This window comes from Erpetoichthys calabaricus, chromosome 8, assembly GCF_900747795.2.
Source record: "Erpetoichthys calabaricus chromosome 8, fErpCal1.3, whole genome shotgun sequence".
Classification (NCBI taxonomy): Eukaryota; Metazoa; Chordata; class Cladistia; order Polypteriformes; family Polypteridae; genus Erpetoichthys; species Erpetoichthys calabaricus.
In genome coordinates this window covers 136,820,518-136,838,264 of record NC_041401.2, presented here as the reverse complement: position 1 = coordinate 136,838,264, position 17,747 = coordinate 136,820,518, and the positions used below count along the sequence as shown (strand labels likewise).

The 17,747-nt window shown below is 38.5% G+C and overlaps 1 protein-coding gene across 1 annotated transcript in view; it reads left to right on the top strand.

The window, feature by feature from the left end:
- The first annotated feature begins 2,188 nt into the window (after positions 1–2,188).
- Positions 2,189–17,747, top strand: part of lcmt2 (leucine carboxyl methyltransferase 2) — a 70,479-nt gene continuing 54,920 nt past the window's right edge. Inside the window, exons 1-2 of the mRNA XM_028807516.2 lie at positions 2,189–2,508; positions 9,053–9,177. Of these exons, the coding sequence (XP_028663349.1) occupies positions 2,428–2,508; positions 9,053–9,177 (206 nt within the window). The 5' untranslated portion in view covers positions 2,189–2,427. The remainder of the gene's footprint in view (positions 2,509–9,052; positions 9,178–17,747) is intronic.

The following is a 17,747-nucleotide window of genomic DNA, read 5'->3' as shown; positions in this document are numbered from 1 at the left end:
GGCTAATACAGTGTAGCATTTTAAAAAACTGCTAAAAACACATTATTTTAACATGGTTTTCTCATAACTTCACTTTAATTTAATCCTGATACTCTGTATATCCAGTTCATTATAATAACTATTCATGGTGGCTCTAAAATCCATACTAACCCCTACTCTCTCTTCTGTTTCTTTTTCCGGTTTCTTTGTGGTGGCAGCTTGTGGCAGCTTGCGCCACCACCATCTACTCAAAGCACCGTGATGATCCAACATTGATGGATTAAAAGCCAGAAGTCTGCATGACCATCATCATCAAGTCCTTCCGTGAGAACCCTAAATACAAAGAGGACTGTTTCAGTTTTGTTAGGTGGAATGCCCAGAGGGGACTGGGCGGTCTCGTGGCCTGGAACTCCTGCAGATTTTATTTTTTTCTCCAGCCATCTGAAGTTTTTTTTTTTTTGTTTTTTCTGTCCTCCCTGGCCATCGGACCTTACTCTTATTCTATGTTAACTAATGTTGTCTTATTTTTAATTTCTTACTTTGTCTTTTATTTTTCTTTTCTTCATTATGTAAATCACTTTGAGCTACTTTTTTGTATGAAAATGTGCTATATAAATAAATGTTGTTGTTGTTGTTGTAAGAGAGCACTCATCCGTTTCCTACAGTATGTGAAAACCTGATGCATTTTTCAGTAGCTAAAAAGCAAGTGTAAAAGGCTTAGACCATTTTGCATTCTGTGTTGAGGTTGCATGTTTTCCCATTTTGTTTGTGGATTTGCTCTGAAAATTCTGGATTCTTTTTTTTACTTTTAAGGATATTAGGTTGGTTGGCAATTTTAAATTAGTATGATGAGCACAATTGTGGCCTAAAATGTTCTAACATGTTGTCAATAGCCAGGTCTTTCCGAGTACCCATTTTCTGCAGGATAGGCTGTCTTTCTACAAACTTGTAATAGAGTAGGATATTTCAAGAAATGAATGGTAAAATTAAGTCAGACTGTGTCTGAGTAGCATGGTAGCCCAGAAAATAGTATTGCTATTTCACAGTGGTTGGACCTTTTCTGATTTCTGTGTAAAGTTTACATGTTTTCCTTATGACCCTCTAAATCTGAATACCTTGTCATTGTGATAGCATGATATATTGTTCATTTTCAACTCTAAATTAGCATAGATAGTCCCTGAAATAGATTGGATTCTACTTGTACCCTGTTGTGTTGGACATCAGCTTTCAAAATCCCTGATTAGGAGAATACTGGCTTACAAAATCAAAGAATGTCCATGCACTCGTACATCCACTTTCAGACTTGCTCTATCCAATTATACACACTGTCAAACCAAACCAATATGTATAGATTCCTTTTAACCTCCCACATATGTCTGTATTATGGGGGAGAAAAAAGCAGACAGTCCAGATGAAAACCCACAGAAACAGAGGGATAATGTGCAAAAATTAAAAAATAGATGATGATTTGTGTGCCCTGTTTTAGATCAATTACATGTTTTTCACAGAAGGCGACACATAAATCATATACATTTACTGCTGACCAAAATATAGGAAGAACTAAAACAAAACACAACCTGAGACTTCTCAAAGAAGTGTGAAGTAGTGAACAAAATTAACCATAACTGTACAATGTGATTCAGTCTGCCAGACTAAAATTATTTTAAAAATACTGCCACTTCTTGTTGCTTTATATATATATAAATATATATATATATATATATATATATATATATATATTATATATATATATATATATATATATATATATATATATACTATAGATTTGTAGGATCACTATTGTCACTTCAACAGTGTATTATAGTGACATTGTATTTAAGCAATGCCAGTATGACTTTAGCCAAGCAAAGACATCTGATTTATCTTTAAGGCATACACGTTTCCCGTTATGTTCTTCCCCGTCAGTCTCAGGTTTTATATAAGTGCTTTGTTTTCGGAGAATTGATTCATATTCATGTCTGTCATTGTACTGTTGCAGTTTATGTGTTTCATTTGCACGTGGCATATTTAAAATAATCAGGTTTGATTTTTGCAGCCTTTAACCATGAAAGCAACCAAAAATTCTCGACCGAGTTGAATGGTTTCAGGTCCAATTAATAGGACGATTCCAAACACGACCTTGTCGAGGCGCTGTACGTGAGCTCTGTAATAAGAATTGTGATCGATTTAGTCGCCCTCGTGCTTGGTTTATGAGATTCAAGGGGAGAGTAGTCGATCCTTCAGCACAAGAGGAACATGCTGAGTTTCAGAAGCTGAAGGGTTGCTTCTTTGACTTTTCATGTCAAGTGACCCCCACAAAAATGGAATCGGATGTTACTGGACATTTTGTTTCTATGTTCAAAATACACCTTTATTGAAGGCTAAAGAGAGATAGGCGATATGCCCTGGTAATAGGCTTTGAGCTTGCAGCAACGCTCGGTTGTGTACATGCGGCTTACCGAGTATGCGGGCAAGATGTTAAAGCACAGAGGCGACAGAAGCAAAACGCAGGCTGGAAAGGACACTGCGGTGAGTAGACAGTAGGTTCAAAAGTGAAAGAATTGCTTCTCGATTCTCAATGCCCGATGTTCACTTCCAATTTTTAACCGTATCTTAAAGAACACCCGGGTTCTTCATTCTCTTAGAAAGACGCAGAAACTGAAAATAAGCTTACGAAGCAGGGTAGGTAGACAATTCTGTTTTTGCAGATTGTTTAGCTCTTAGACATTCAATCCTGAAGAACAGTAGTGGCTGCAGTTTACATTTTCAGAATCAGAATCAGCTTTATTGGCCAAGTATATGTACACATACAAGGAATTGGACTCCGGTTTTACTTAGTATTGTCCCTGATGCTGTGATATTGACTTAAGTGTTCATGAGAGTGATGGCCTGAGGAAAGAAACTGTTCACATGTCTGGTAGTTTTGGCGTACAGTGCTCTGTAGCGCCTACCAGAGGGAAGAAGTTGAAAAAGGTTGTAACCAGGGTGTGATGGGTCTGCAATGATGTTTTCTGCCCGTTTCCTGACTCGAGATCTGTATAAGTCTTGAATGGTGGGCAGATCAACACCAATGATTTTTTCTGCAATCCTGACTGTCCGTTGAAGTCTGTTCCTGTCCTGTTTTGTGGCTGAGCCAAACCAGACTGTGATAGATGAACAGAGAACAGACTGGATTACTGCAGAGTAAAACTGGATGAGCAGCTCCTGAGGCAGGTTGAACTTCCTGAGGTGGCGCAGGAAGTACAACCTCTGCTGGGCCTTTTTAACAATTGTGTTTATGTTTAGTTCCCACTTTAGGTCCTGGGAAATTGTGGATCCCAGAAACCTAAAGTTTTCCACAGCAGACACAATGCTGTTGAGTAGTGTGAGAGGGGGCAGCACTGGGGGGCTCCTCCTGAAGTCCACTGTCATCTCCACAGTTTTAAGCTTGTTCAGCTCCAGGTTGTTTTGACCGCACCAGAGGGCCAGCTGTTCGACCTCTCGTCTGTATACAGACTCGTCACTGTCCTTGATGAGGCCAATGACTGTCATATCATCTGCGAACTTCAGGATTTTAACAGACGGGTCTCTTGAGGTGCAGTCATTTGTGTAGAGGGAGAAGAGCAGAGGAGAGAGGACACATCCCTGAGGGGCGCCAGTGCTGACTGTTCGTGTGCTGGATGTGATTTTTCCCAGTCTCACTTGCTGCTTCCTATCTGTATTTTTGACAGTTTTCAGCTCATTGCTAATTTAAACTTGTTGTTTTTAGTAGTCTTGTGTTTAGTGGAACGTGGGGGATGAAATTTTGTTTTTTTCAAAAAAGATTATATAATTGTATTTTGTGAAAGTTTGATCCATCCATTAATGATAAGCAACTGGCCAGAAATGATCGACAGCAGCCTTTTTTAAGGCTATTTAAGGCTAGTAATTTGTTCCTTGTTTGTTTTGCAAATCCAGCTACGATTGTGCTGTCTGTGTTAAAAGTGAAAATGTGTGCTAGCTAAAGGGAAAAAAAACATTGTACAAGAAGCTATTTGTGATTTTTGGCTGCAAGTCCTTCTCTGTAACAGGCTCGCCTTGTTTGAGTCCTGATATTTTGCTTTACCTTCTGCAAAACTGTCAGCAGTAGTAAACCAACAGTAAAATCAAATGCAGCACCCATGCAGATTTAAAAATTATCCACCCCACATGGTATTCATGGCAGTACTCCAGTATTTAAAGCGGGCAAGTAATCATTATTACACTAGATCAGGTTAGGTTTTTTTTTTATTAAATTCAGTTCCCTTATAAAGCCTGTAAGCTATACATTAATTGCACATACTGTACAATACAGTAACTTGAAATGACATGCAAAACACAATGTTAAACATTAAAGTAAAATTAATATGCAGTATATTATATACCAAGAAAAATATCTACATATTTACACATTTGATGACTTTTGTAAATATATCAAAAAAAAAAATTTAAAACATCAAAAATTTTGTAGAACCAGCTTCCACGGTACCAAATCACTTGCGCTTTACAGTGGACCACAGCATAGGCAAACCTCAGAATACCATGAAGGTATGTCAGTTGGTTCATCCTTGTCAATGACCCTTGTCCAGTGCCAATTACCAAAGTGACACTTCCAAATGTAGAAAAGAAAAAAAAAAAAAGAACTACAGTATCTGCCTCTGTTATTAAATAGCAATATGGATATGCCCAGGAACAACTCTGTCTGTATACTCAATGTACAAGTAATGAGTCTGAAGCCTTAATGTAAAGGCAGAGATTGTGTGCCCCGCTTTATATTGGTAGGTACACCATTCCAGAGTCTGCAGGCTCTATAGGTAAGAGCTCTACCTCGTATTTTAGTTTTATTTGCGAAAGGATTTTAAACTAGACCTGAATCTTAAGATCATAATGTGCACCCTGGATTATAGACATTTGTAATTTCTGGAAAGTACAAGGATTCTTATCCATTTAAGACTTTACAGTATATCAAATAGGAGACTTAATATGATCTGTTTTCAGCAATCCAATGAACTGGTTTAAGAATAGAAGTTACATGTTTCATGATTTTATTTCTGCCTTGTATTGTATTACAAAGTGTAGAGTAGTAAGTGAACAGTTTAAACAACATTACAATAGTTAATTCTATTTGAAACAAATGAATGAACTATTTTTCAAGATTCTAATTTTACATATATTTAATTAGGAAAATGCAAATTTAGAAAGTGTTGAAATGTGGCGACTAAAATTTAAATCTGTGTTAATCTTTAACACCTAAAAGTATGGGTGAATTGAGCTGAAATTAAAGGAATACAATTTTCATTCATGCATTGTTTAACCTCTGTAAAGTTTTAAGTTACAAATAACTGTTGTCATTATGTGGATGACCACTTATGTTAAAAATACATCTCCTAATGGAAAAGTATATAGAGAAAAAAGAATTAACACTTTTTATATTTTTTAGACCACAATGAACCCCCCCCCCCCCCAAAGTCTAAATATTCACCCATTAGTCACATTCCTTTACAATTTGGATCAAATTGCTTTACACATTGTAGTGTCACACCCCCTGCTGACATTAACTGGGAGTCCAAATAAATGTCTTCTGACAGAGTAAGCATAACATTTTAGGCGCAAAAATATTTATATTCATGTCTTTTCAGCAACAAAAAAAGTCACATAAGTAAGACAAACCTCACTAAATGAAAAGATAGACTTTTTTTAAATTTAAGATATCTACTGCTAAATGAAGAAGGGAAGTATGTTTCTTTTTCATTAGATTTGGAAAGCTCCACAGTTTAAGTTTGACATGGCTCTCTAGTTATGCTAATTCAATAAATTATCTTGTTTATGATCGAAGACATACACACATTAAATAAAAGATGTGATTATTTGCAATTTCCAAACATTGTTTGTGAATCTGAATATGGAAGCGGAAAGTGTATAAATGACTGCTGTCTCACTCATGTGTGCAGAGGGTACAGACCTATAAATACTTGGGAGTGCAGCTGGATGATAAACTGGACTGGACTGCCAATACTGATGCTCTGTGCAAGAGAGGACAGAGCCGACTATACTTCCTTAGAAGGCTGGCTTCCTTCAACATCTGCAATAAGATGCTGCAGATGTTCTATCAGACGGTTGTGGCGAGCTACATCTTCTACACGGTGGTGTGCTGGGGAGGCAGCATAAAGAAGAGGGACGCCTCACGCCTGGACAAACTGGTGAGGAAAGCAGGCTCTATTGTAGGCACGGAGCTGGACATTTTGACATCTGTGGCGGAGAGACGGGCGCTGAACAGGCAACTGTCAATCATGGAGAATCGACTGCATCCACTGAACAGAATCCTCTCCAGACAGAGGAGCAGCTTCAGCCTCAGACTGCTGCCATTGTCCTGCTTCACTGACAGACTGAGGTGATCATTCCTCCCCAACAGTATGCGTCTCTTCAGCTGCGCCTTGGAGGGGTGCTGGGGGGGTTAAACGGTAACATTACACAGTGTTATTGACTGCTATACCTGCCTTGCACTCTCCACCTTGCACTCTTTAATTAATATTGTTTTTATCAGTATGCTGCTGGTGGAGTATGTGAATTTCCCCTTGGGGATTGATTATGTATATATATGTATGCATACGCATATGCATGCATGCATACATACATACATACATACATACCTACCTGCATCTATCTATCTGTCTATCTATCTATTATGTAGTGCATCTATCTATCTATCTATCTATCTATCTATCTATCTATCTATCTATCTATCTATCTATCTATCTATCTATCTATCTATCTACCAACCAACCATTCCAATGCTATTCTAATAAAAAAAAGTTTCAGAGATGCTCAAAATTGAAGTTTACAAAAAATAACGACGCAAACAAACTGGAAAAGGGATTTAGGGTTTTGTGCAATGTAGAGAAGCTAATTAGCTAAAGCAGGGGTGGGCAAATTCATTCCTGGAGGGCCACAGTGGCTGCAGGTTTTTGTACCAACCCAATTGCTTAATAAGAAGCACTTACTGCTCTAGAAACACTTCTGCTTCATTTTAGTTATCTCCCTTGTTAAGATTATGAACCCTTATTGCTTATTTAAGTCTTAAACAGCTGCATTCTCGGTTTTTAATTGCTCCTTATTAGCAATAAGATGCAAATGACAAAAGAAACCAGCAATTATCCATTTTGCTTGTTACCCTTTACACCTGTGTGTATTATCGTGCACTATTTGGTTTAATTAAATACTTGGAAGGAAAGAGAAGAGAAAAAAGTGAAGGATTGAGAATTACCCATCCGTTATACACTTCAAAGTATTTGGATGATATCCTTAGAATGGAAAAAAAAAATCTAGGATATGAGAATGACTTGACATAGCAGAGTTAAAGCACTAAAAGCCATGAAATGTAATTATTGGCAAGGATTGTTTTCTAATTAAGCAACTGGGTTGGAATAAAAACCCGCAGCCACTGCGGCCCTCCAGGAATGAATTTGCCCACCCCTGAGCTAAAGTTTTCCTGATGATTAATCAAAGGCAGAGTAGAAATTACAGATTTTTAGTATGAATAAGTCATAAAGTTATTGATGTGGCAAGGTACCTTTAATTTTTGATATAGTATGCCACAAACATGCTAGAATTTTTATGAGAGGTTCTTGCTATAGAATACAGTAGGTTTAGCTTTTCTCCAAATGTTACCTTCACGATGAATCAACACTTTCAGATTTTGACTATTTGAACCACATAGTTTCAGAACTCCTTGTGGATATTCATGACCTCATTTGTTTTCTTATTGCAGATTTTGTTGGACAGTCATTAACACTCACTTTAGTTGACACTGAGAGAGGCCTCTGCAGTATGTTCTTGAATATTTTAGGGTTCTTTATGACATAGCAGAACATTTTACGCCTTTCTTTTTAGATGGTTTTAACAGGATGGTCACTTCTAGGCTAGGTTAATTATTGTCACGGATTTTATAAATTTAGACAGGTATTAATCTGACTGTAATTAAGTAGACCCCAATAGTGTACAGGGCATGTCGCATTAAATGACGTTTCCAACCATAGTCATATCATTTATGTGCATAATCTTGGCGAGTTGGAGGCAGTCGGCAGATCAGGCAGATCGCATGATCTGACATATCCAGTATCTGACTCCAACTAGTTTTTGACTCACTCTGACAAAATCAAACAGGTTTGATTTGCATCAAGAATCTATATCCTGACAACTGTCTTGATTGTAAAAGCCAGAATTAGTCATATTTATATTGGAGAAGGCTGGCCTAAGTCAGAGTCAATTGGTACATAGTTCATTAAGTTGAAATTTATATAGGGGTACTGTGCAACATTTTATAAGTAGAAATAAATTCGTTTTTAGTAGCTGACACCTTTGTAAATCTTGGTTCCTGATTTTTCAGAACAAGACAGTTATACATATGGACAGATAAGTTTATAATTTATAAATATTAGGCTGATAAACATTTAAATGTACTGATGTTTCTGTATGTGAAATGACACTATGTATGTTGAAACTGAGGGATATTTTAGACTCTTTCACATAAAAACAGTACCTGTAATTTGAACACTTCTTTGTATTCATATGTTTATCTAGAATAAACTAAGAATTATCAAATAGTTCAAAACTGTTTTTGTTTAAGTTTGGATGGATGGATGAATGGATGGATAGATACTTTATTAATCCCCAAGGGGAAACTGTTTGAGCTGTAAATTAGAGCTACAGTCTATTTTTTTTTTCATTAAATTTATACTTCGTGGCTTAGAATGTATTGCTATAAAATATGTATCATATCTTTTCATCTTGCATGTTATGATTATGCATTGTTATTTTTTTAAACAACACTGTATGAAAAACTGGCAAATGACTACTCCTTATTTTTAAGTGTCACTTTCATTTGTATTTGGCAGTCTGACATTTAAATAATTCACATGCAGAGACTATACCAGTGCCAGGGGGGCATGTGTCTTCAAATACTTTCTTAAGCTGTACATAGTTTAAAGACTTAGTAGTGTTGAATTCTGGAAATTTAATCTGTACACTGTTATCTTTGGATTTAAAGTCAGTGGCTTACCTTACTCTCTCCTTGTAGGTTCAAGGAACTAATGACAGTAGTATAGTAAGCAAATGTTCTGCTGCTGGACTAGGCTACTTTGAGGACAATTTCCTGAAATGTTTTGTCCAGAAAACTGTTCGAAGATCCCCATTAATAAACAGGTTAGTGACTTTGTCTGTATCCTCCCTGTGATGGTACTGCTCAAGCAATCAAATATCTTGAAAGTAGATAAATGTTTATGGAAATAATCTATAGAAGTACACTGAGGACAACTTACCTGAGAAGCACTTTTTGAAAACTATTGGTGCTTAATTTCAATTATCTGTATTCAGTTCTTCTTCTTCTTTAGGCTGCTCCCGTTAGGGGTTGCCACAGCAAATCATCTTCTTCCATATCTTTCTGTCCTCTGCATCTTGTTCTGTTACACCCATCACCTGCATGTCCTCTCTCACCACATCCACAAACCTTCGCTTAGCCCTTCCTCTTTTCCTCTTCCCTGGCAGCTCTATCCTTAGCATCCTTCTCCCAATATACCCAGCATCTCTCCTCTGCACATGTCCAAACCAACGCAATCTCGCCTCTCTGACTTTGTCTCCCAACCGTCCAACTAATGTACTCATTTCTAATCCTATCCATTCTCATCACACCCAGTGCAAATCTTAGCATCTTTAACTCTGCTACCTCCAGCTCTGTCTCCTGCTTTCTGGTCATTGCCACCGTCTCCAACCCATATAACATAGCTGGTCTCACTACCGTCCTCTAGACCTTCCCTTTCACTCTTCCTGATACCCCATCTGTCACAAATTACTCCTGACACTCTTCTCCACCCATTCCACCCTGCCTGCACTCTATTTTTCACCTCTCTTCCACAATCCCCATTACTCTGTACTGTTGATCCCAAGTATTTAAAGTCATCCACCTTCTCCAACTCTGCTCCCTGCATCCTTACCATTCCACTGACCTCCCTCTCATTTACACACATGTATTCTGTCTTGTTCCTACTGACCTTCATTCCTCTCCTCTCTAGAGCATATCTCCACCTCTCCAGGGTCTCCTCAACCTGCTCCCTTCTATTCGCTACAGAACACAATGTCATCAGCAAACATCATAGTCCATGGGGACTCCTGTCTAATCTCTTCTGTCAACCTGTCCATCACCATTGCAAATAAGAAAGGGCTCAGAGCAAATCCCTGATGTAATCCCACCTCCAACTTGAATGCATCCGTCACTCCTACCGCAGACCTCACCACACTTCCCTCGTACATATCCTGTACAACTCTTACATACTTCTCTGCCACTCATGACTTCCTCATACAGTACACAACTCCTCTCGAGGCACCCTGTCATATGCTTTCTCCAGGTCCACAAAGATGCAATGCAACTCCTTCTGGCCTTCTCTAAACTTCTCCATCAACATCCTCAGAACAAACATTGCATCTGTAGTGCTCTTTCTTGGCATGAAACCATACTGCTACTCACTAATCATCACCTCACTTCTTAAACTAGCTTCCACTACTCTTTCCCATAACTTCATGCTGTGGCTCATCAATTTTATTCCCCTGTAGTTACTGCAGTCCTGCACATCCCCCTTATTCTTAAATATCGGCACCAGTACACTTCTCCACTCCTCGGGAATCCTCTCACTTTCCAAGATTCCATTAAACAATCTGGTTAAAAACTCCACTGCCATCTCTCCTAAACACCTCCATGCTTCCATAGGTGTGTCACCTGGACCAACGGACTTTCCATTTTTCATCCTCTTCATAGCTGTCCTTACTTCCTCCTTGCTAATCTGCTGGACTTCCTGATTCACTATCTCCACATCATCCAACCTCTTCTCTCTCTCGTTCTCTTCATTCATCAGCCTCTCAAGGTACTCTTTCCATCTGCTCAACACACTCTCCTTGCTTGCGAGTACGTTTCCATCTTTATCCTTTATCTCCCTAACCTGCTGCACATCTTTCCCAGCTCGGTCCCTCTGCCTAGCCAATCGGTACAGGTCCTTTTCTCTCTCCTTAGTGTCCAGCCTCTCATACAACTGATCATACGCCTTTTCTTTAGCCTTCGCCACCTCTCTCTTCACCTTGCGCCATACCTCCTTGTACTGTTGTCTACTTTCTGCATCTCTCTGACTATCCCACTTCTTCTTTGCCATCCTCTTCCTTTGTATACTCTCCTGTATTTCCTCATTCCACCACCAGGTTTCCTTTTCCTCCTTCCTCTTTCCAGATGTCACACCAAGCACCCTTCTTGCTGTCACCATTACTACATCTGCTGTAGTTTCCCAGCTGTCTGGTAACTCTTCACTGCCACCCAGTGCCTATCGCACCTCCTCCCTAAACACAACCATGCAGTCTTCCTTTTTCAACTTCCACCATTTGATCCTTGGCTCTGCCCTCACTCTCTTCCTCTTCTTGATCTCCAACGTCATCCTACAGACCACCATCCTATGCTGCTTAACTACACTTTCCCCTGCCACCACTGTGCAATCTCCTTCAGATCAACTCTTCTGCACAGGATGTAATCTACCTCCACTCTTGTACGTAACCCTATGTTCCTCCTTCTTCTTAAAATACATATTCACCACAGCCATGTCCATCCTTTTGGTAAAATCCATTATCCTCTGACCTTCTTCATTCCTCTCCTTGACACCATACCTACCCATCACCTCCTCGTCTCCACTGTTCCCTTCATCAGCATGCCCATTGAAATCCACTCCAATCACCATTTTCTGTCCCTTGGGTACACTGTTCATCACTTCATCCAACTCACTCCAAAAATCTTCTTTCTCACCCATTGCACACCCAACGTGCAGTGCATATGCACTAACAACATTCATCATCACACCTCCAATTTCCAGTTTCATAATCATTACTCTGCCTGACACTTTTTTCACCTCCAAATTACTCTTGATATACTGTTCCTTTAGAATAACTCCTACCCCATTTCTCCTCCCATCCACACCATGATAGAACAATTCGAATCCACCTGGCCTTACTCCCCTTCCATTTAGTCTCTTGCACGCACAATATATCAACCTTCCTTCTCTCCGTCATATCTGCTAACTCTCTCCCCTTGCCAGTCATTCTGCCAACATTCAAATTTCCTACCCTCAGTTCCACTCTACTTTCTTCCTCTCCTCCTGCCTCTGGACACGTCTCCCCCCTCTTCTTCTTCTTCTTCTTCTTCTTCTTCTTCTTCCCAATTTCTGCCAGCACCCTGTTGGCTAACAGTACTGGTGGCGGTCGTTGTTAACCCGGGGCTAGACTGATCCGGTATGGAAGTTTGTATTGTTGTCCGCATATTGATTTGGCAAAATTTCAAGAAAAGTTATTCATCTGGCTGAAACTCTAACTTGGATTTCATGTAATTATTAGCAACATAAAAGTTTTTTTCTTTATTTTTTATATTTCAAAGTCGTACATCGCAAAAATCTAAATATATGACTTAACAGAAACAAGGAAATGGATGGACCTCACTTTGCAGGTTTATTAACGGTTTTCAGTTTTAAAGTTTATAATGCCCAAGATAAGATTACACAGGCAGATATAGTAAATGGTAAAAGAGAGAGTCAGTTGACTACAAATTCTTTTATTCTTGTCTCTGTGGTCTCTGGAACCCTTTGGGATGAGACCCGTTTTTTTCATTTCATCTGATACCACCTGTAACTGCGTCTTCTTTGGCCACCTTCTGGGCATCATCTCTCCACCTTCATTGTAGTGCATTTTGTGCTCCACATGCCCAAATCTCCTTTGTCAGCTTCTCCTCGGCATAACACCTATTCTCTGTATGCAAATATTGCTTCTCTTAAATCAGCTTTTGTCTTTGTTTCATTCTGTGACACACTATGCATGCATCTGATCATTCTTATCCCTGTTCTTTCTCGGTTTGCTTCATGTTCTGCCATTATTGTATCTCACTGCCAAAGAACATACTGCTAATCACTCAGTTATTATAAACTGTACCTTTTGATAACAAATAGACTCTTTTAAGAGTCAAAATGGAGGGCAGCTCCTAGAATGTCTTCAATGCATCTATCACCCTAGCTGTCATTGCTGTTTCTACACCTCAGCCTGCACTGAATATATCCCTCAAGAATAAGTACCCTACTTACTTTAAAACAGTTGCTGTTGTCTAAATTTACTTCACTCTCATGCACTTTGTACAAATTAAGGTTGTACTTGGGAACCTGAACTCTACCCTTTACATCACTACATCTTTGATGCACTCATATTGGATAGGACTACTTTTTGTTGTTTTGCTTGTTGGTGTAGAGTATATCCATATAAGGTAATACATCTATCCAGTGCTAATTAGATTACACCAGACTATTCTGTTATTGCATTGGACCATTCTTGTATATATTAAAGGTCATGTTTGAAATAAAGCAGTTGTCACTTGGACTTGTCTTTGGACTCCTGTTAATTGTTGTGAGTGCTGCCCTGCATTGAGTTACTTACCTGAGACACAACAACTCACTTCTGACAAATTGTGCATTGAGTTTCTCCCAGCATTATTACCACACAGAATACATAACCATGCACCCACCTCTTCTACAGTTCCTACCACTTTGTCTCCAAATATCACCTTGATCTTTCCTGCATTTACTTTAAGGTCTTTTGCTTCCAAACTCGATTTACATTTCAGTGACTCCTCTTTCAATTCTACTTCACTTTTGTCATCATTGCGAGATAACTGACATACAAAAGCTTCTATGGTAGTTCCTTCATTTACTGTATTTCTCTGGCCAGTTCCTCCATCACTTTTACAAAAAGCAGTGGACTTCAAACAGATACCTGGTGCTTTACCTTCACTTCTTCCTTACTTTCATCTCTTTGAAAAGCTTACAGCTAAGGCCCTTTATTGTATCGCAACAAACACCATTAATTTTTCTCATTAAGCAATTTCTCCATTTACTTTTTTAAAGTGTCCCTAATCCTATTACAATTCACAACTAGTACATCATCTTCTTTTGCTAAATGCTTTGTGATCCTAAACACATTTCTCTTCTCTTTCTCATTCTGTAGCTCACTGACCAAGTCCAGATTCTTAGCTTCATGTGCCCTCCCAACTGTTTTTCTAGCGTTTTGCTTGGCTTTCTTCTAGATTGCCCTGTCACATTTTGCCTTTCTTTTCCGACACTGCTTATGGAATTTTTTCTTTTCCTTAATTGCCACCACTAACTCACCATTGTTCTTTGCATCATAGTGGTCCCTTTGTCCAACCAAAAACTTCTGTTGTTTTCATCCACTAATACTAAATGTCTCCTCATTAAACTTCCAGACATTTATTTGGCCCTGACAAGTACTTTGTCTTACTTTTCTTCATGCCACTAACTACAAAACTCTCACAACCAAGTTATGTTGTGATACACATTCTCCAGGGATCACATTCATATTTTTCACCATGTCACAAAATCTTTCCCTACCTACAAGTTAGACTCTCATGTTCCTTACACTGCCAGATTCATATGTCAACAACTTGTTTTTGTCCTTCTTAAACATAATGCTGCATGCAGCCTTTTTTTTACATCACCTAACTCCAGAATCCTTTCACATTCTCCATTCCTAGTATTGAAGCTGAAATCCCCATGGACTCCCTAATAACAAACAGCGCTAGCTCTAACATTCCCATTCCAGTCACCACTTGTTACAATAATCTTCCCTGAAGCACTGTAGATGTCACCTCTATTAATTTGTCCCAAAACTCCTTTTTCACTTTTTCCTGCTTGTAAACCATATGCTCGCACTATATTCATCAGTTCTTTACCAACAGTCATCTTGGCAACCAAAGCACACTCATTCACCCTTTTGACCTCCTCTATTTTGTCTCCCCATTTTCCATACATAAGTAAATCAACCATAGCATTCCCATCTCATCTCCTCACCAAAAAGCCTATACCTCTCACTATTACCATTAAGTATTTATGGACTTTTACCTTTCCACTGTGTCTCCTGTACACATAACACATCTGCTTTGTTTAGCACTTTCATCATTTTGCCCATATTACTGGTTGTGATGCTTTTACTGTCTGGTTTATACCTCTTACTCAGTACCACTCATTCATCTCCCTGTCCACCAAACCTGCCTTCCCACAGTGAATCAGATCTAGGACCATCAAAAATCAAGTTTCCGTTATCTTTGATTTGGGCAGTCTCCACAACTTTCTGTTTTACATAGACAATTGGGGCATCCACCGGGTATTGTGTGCTGTACCTCACCCATGCTTTGTAAGTCTCATTTTTCTATCTTACCATCAAGAGTGATTGAGCAGAAATATTAAAGGCCAGATACTCTTGCTGGCACCAACCTCAGTTAGTCACCTTTTATGATATGAAAGGGAAATTGTAACCTTATTCTAATCCCAGGCATAATTTTTTAATATATTTATATATCTGCATATACATTAAATGAGTGCACTCCCACTGTAAAAAAAAAAAAAAAAAAAAAATAATTTTTTTTGCGAACACTGTGGTGTTGCCTGGATTTCTGCACTACTCATGAAAATGTAAACTGATCTTCAGCTAAACCACAATAATCAACAAACACAATCTGCCTAAACTAACAACACACAAGCAAGTGCACTTCATGTCAGTACTGACCACGTTGTTTAAACTTTCACAAACCAGGCTGAAAAAAATTAATCATTACATTTTCTAGCTAGTGGAGCATTCTTTTGCAGCAGTATCTTCCAGCAAATGTTTCCTGTAGCTGCTATTCAGACTTATGTGAACAGCTCTCTTTTGGTGATGCTATAACACCTCAAATGTGCTGAGGAGTGGATTCTGACATGGCCATTCCAGGACACGAATCTCCTGCTTAAGTGGTTTTTTGTTAATTTCCTCATTCTTTAAGTCATTGACATTTTGCATCACTCGGCTTCTCTTAAGCTTCAGTTGAAACACCACTACCCTGGCATTCTTCAATAAAATTCCTTAATAAAATTTTTAATTCATTGTTCCCTCTTCAATACCAAACTGTCTAGGCAGAAGAGCAGACTGAAACCAAGCTTTATAGTTGGGATGAGGTTTTAGAGTAGGTATGGCTGAGGAATAATTTCACATTCTGTTTAAACTGCAGTTATAGTGGAGCAAGGAACACAGTGAATACATTTTGCATAGGTATTCTCTGTATTTTCTTTCTAGAAAGCATTTATAGAGCATTTTGTTTCCAGCTATTTATCTACTTAGAAGTGACACAGTTCAGTGAGCCATAGTGAAATAAGTTTAAAAATTACCTTAAGATCTCTCTACAGTGTATGACTTGCTTTCAGTTTTGAAAATGATGAATTGAAAAAATTACAAATAGCTGTAACTACAGTAACATGTGCTATATTATCTTCCAAAAAGAGAAATAATTATCTTTATTTGAAGAAATGAACTATATTTCTTTCTGATGGTTCCAAGTTAAGAATGGTAAGAATGGTTATAAAAATGAACGGTAACCACTTTATTTATAACGACAGTTTGATCATATCAGCCCAGCATGAGTTTTGTTGTTGTATGCTTATGCCTTGCAATTTAATATTCCTACTGGATTAATCAGTTTGTGGAGCTGAAAAGGCAACAATGGAGGCAAGCCCAATGAGCAAAGACAAACTCTATTCAGTATTTATTGATGCACTTTGGAGAATAGCTTGGTGCTGATTGAGAAGAGATTAGTGACTGGATGTTCTATGCCTGTGCCTGTCATCCACCATGCTTACTTTGAAACCCCAACATTTTAAAAGTGGAAATGGCACGCTGCATCCTGAATGCCTGTAAAATTTTGTTGGGTGGTAGTTTGCAGGAAGATGTTGACACTTTTTACCTGCTGGAGGTAGTAGCGAAGGAGAGAATAAAAACCAGACTGAGGGCCATTTAATAATAATAATACATTTTATTTATGTAGCGCCTTTCCTGTGCTCAAGGTGCATTATTAACAATGCTGCCCATCCTCTCTTTGAAACACCAGCAGTGAGAACTTTTAGCCAAATAATTATTTAGAAATGTTACAATAAACATTACTGAGAGAGATTTTTTTTCTAAAAAGAAAAATAAAAAAATGTGTAAAATATGGTGTTTGTAAGTGTATTTATTTATCTAACTTACAGAAAAGTAAAATGAGCTTAATTCCCAAGGTAGTTATAGTATTTGTGCCCCCATGGTAATAAAGTATGATAATGGCTAACTAAATTAGGATAAAAGAGCTTTATGAAAGGAATGAAACAAAGAGAGCTATGGATTATTTGTGAATGAATGACGTTCATGGCCTATGACAAAGCTCTCCATCACCTGTGTATTGTTTGATATTCTGGAATCCTACTTTCTTCAGATATCTAATTTATATCTTGTATATAAACGTCTAAGCATGGAAGTGTGTGTGTGCGTCTGTCCGGCCCACAAGTGAGAGGTGGAGTTGGAGTAAGAACTCCACCTCCGAGGAAACACAAAACTTGCTTAGCCGCTAATAGCACAAGTGAGGCCAGCACGTCAGCAAAATAAAACCTCAGAAGAAAGACAAAGTCGCTTAGCCGCTAACATCAACAAAACGGTATCCCTTTTACTTTTCCTCCCACCGCTAATACACAAGCGAGGCAAGCACAATGGCTAAACGAAACCTCCGAAGAATGACAAAGTCGCTTAGCTGCTAACATCGGCAAAATGGTATCCCTTTTACTTTTCCTCCTGCCGCTAATGCACAAGCGATGCGAGCAGGTCTGCAAAACGAATCCTCCTAGGAGGGAGACACC